General features: G+C 43.2%; 1 protein-coding gene across 1 annotated transcript; it reads left to right on the forward strand.

The window, feature by feature from the left end:
• Nucleotides 1-996: 996 nt before the first annotated feature.
• Nucleotides 997-1,785, forward strand: LOC124264898 (glycoprotein-N-acetylgalactosamine 3-beta-galactosyltransferase 1-like). Its single transcript, XM_046699679.1, has one exon. The coding sequence runs from the start codon at nucleotides 1,006-1,008 to the stop codon at nucleotides 1,729-1,731; it is 726 nt and encodes a 241-aa protein (XP_046555635.1). The 5' UTR covers nucleotides 997-1,005; the 3' UTR covers nucleotides 1,732-1,785.
• The last annotated feature ends 912 nt before the right edge of the window (nucleotides 1,786-2,697 follow it).

A 2,697-nucleotide genomic window follows, 5' to 3' on the forward strand; every position in this document is an offset into this window, starting at 1 on the left:
ACAGTTTTGCAGTAAATGGATCTGCGGTATTTGCCATGAGAGGTGACTGATGGGATCCGATGGTCAGGGGCGCTGACCCATCTCATCATATCCCAGTTGCGTAGATCGATGCTTATGCTGTTGATCGCTGGATTGTCTGGTCTAGTCTCTATTGTGTACAGACCGCCGTGATATAGCGGGTATATTGCTGAGTGCGGCGTTGATAATCGGCGCCAATCGAGGATGCAAAACCAACAACCAGCAAATCGTTCCACGACAAAGGGACGTAATCTATCACAATGACTCGGTTCGTGTCTCATACTTCCTACCAGTAGTTCTCACATCATGAGAAATCCTTGATCGTTTGTATGAGAAGTACATCCACTGGTCAAAATGATCTCCAGCAACCCATGCTTGTCGTAAGAGACGACTAACGGAATCGGGTGGTCAGACTCGTTGGCTTGGTTGACACATGTCATCGTATCCCAATTGTGCAGATCGATGCTCATACTGTTGATCACTGGATTGTCTGGTTCAGACTCGATTATTTAAAAGATAAATTGAAAAGCTTATATAAAAGAATTGCATTCGTTACCGGAGCTCCGACCTTTACACGCTCGAAACACCACCCATTTACAAACTGAGGGGTGACAAAGCAGACGACAGCTCATGCAAGAATTGTCCTTCTTACCGGAGCTCCATCCGTTCAGACAAGGGCCCTACACATTTGTTTAGATAAGATGGTACACAGTCGTTAAGGGACGGTTTGGTTTACAAGTAGGAAACAGAATGAATTATGTTTGAAAGTAAAAGAAATATGTCAGTTAGCAATGTAACAGCAGGCAGCGTTGTGACATGAATATATTACCAACAATTAGATATGGCTCAACTCTTTCATCTGTATTCAACAGTTCAGTTCCTATAATCAACTGAGGGCTGATAATGAAATGAATAACACGCATGACATAGTTTGTAGCGACATACCAATGTTATATATGTGATTGCCATTCCCGGAGAAAGGCAAAAATGTCGCGTGTCGCCGTTCTTGGAGAACCCCGGCTTTGGATTGGAGTCTTGATCTGCATGGTTGTAACGTTTGTGCTGATCAATGTGAGGAAGCTCCAACCGAATGCTGATGAGAATTATGGACGCTTAGATTACAGTCTCGGTCTTCTCAAACAGGAGAAGGAGCGCGCATTGTGCTTGGTGATGACGTCACGTGGGAGCCTGAGCACGAAGGCGCGTGTTGTCATTAACACGTGGGCCAGACACTGTACCAAGGTGATCTTCATCAGTTCAGAGACCGATTCCCAATTCCCAATAGAAGGAGTACGAGTTGACGTCAGCCGGGAATACTTAACTGCCAAAACAATGCAGGCTTTCCGCTACATCTACGAAAACCACTTTGATGATGCTGACTGGTTCATGAAAGCTGACGATGATACATATATTATTTTAGAAAATCTCCGATACTTTCTGACGTCCCAAAACAAATCCGAACCTGTATTCTTTGGCCATCATTTCAAGTCAATTGTCAAACAAGGATTCTACAGTGGCGGCGCGGGATATGTGCTGAGTAAGGAGGCGTTGAGGAGATATGGGGAGAAGGGACACGATCCCAAACTGTGCAGGCCTGATGGTGCTGGAGAAGATGTAGCGTTCGGCAGATGTATGGAGAACCTGGGGGTGAGGACAGTCAACACAACAGACGCCTCGGGAGGAGCAGATTCCATTGTTTTCGCTCCTGGATAAATCTATTTCGTGGAACTCCAGGTTTACATTTCGTATATGATGCCAATGGTGCCAAATAGGCATTGGAGTAACCATTTAGTAGTTATTATACTGGGCGTTCAGTTAATTTACAGCAGACAGTGGACCTATATCATCGAAACATACATCATACTATATCATCGAAATATACATCATACTATATCATCGAAATATACATCATATTTGATAAAATACAGACTCTGACGATACTGAATTAATGTGGTCGTTCAGTTCCATGTATTGTGTGCACGATTTCGTGACAGTAGTGTCCTAACGCGAAATATCAACGCACATGTCGGTGGTGAAAATGGAGTGTGTGTCGAGACAGCTTGAATGAAGTTTTCCTACTCTGAAGTAACGATAGGCGTTATTCTGGTGACATATACTCTGCTATAGTGTCGATGAAAATGCTGAGTAAATATTCTAACCACTCGTTCTCGGATGTTAAATCGACAAATATGTGTTAAGATTATCAGCAATTACAGGTAACATCTTTGTGTAAAACCTTAGGAAATGTTTTGTTTTCATTCTTATAAACAATTTATAATGTTCGTTCCCTTAGTCATGGTATATGTTTCGGGATACCAAGAGTATATCCGACTACGCCATATCCTGCCACTACGTCACTCCTGACGAGATGTTGCTGCTTGAATACTATATCTACCCAACACTACAGTCCGTTGGGTTTAAACGAGAACGATGAATGATTAAATAACTCGAAATTGCACAAAAAATACATGAGACACATGGTCCTGAAACCTCTGTACCCAACAGGATCTGAATTCTGACGTTTCATGATCGATCACGGAACAAGTTGTTTAAGAAACATGGTTCTATTTTCACGCTTCAAACCGATGGGTGACAAACGGCCGGTCGAACAGAGCTGGCACGCACTTCAGGCGCAACACAGCACAGCCCATACTAGTCAGGATGTTGCTGCAAGAATAC

The sequence above is a fragment of the Haliotis rubra genome, unplaced genomic scaffold (genome assembly GCF_003918875.1).
Source record: "Haliotis rubra isolate DU_JTF1 unplaced genomic scaffold, ASM391887v1 Scf95, whole genome shotgun sequence".
Classification (NCBI taxonomy): Eukaryota; Metazoa; Mollusca; class Gastropoda; order Lepetellida; family Haliotidae; genus Haliotis; species Haliotis rubra.

Bases quoted from the DNA above. Each gene is read 5' to 3' on its own strand.
- LOC124264898 (XM_046699679.1), top strand. From the start codon at position 1,006: ATGTCGCGTGTCGCCGTTCTTGGAGAACCCCGGCTTTGGATTGGAGTC.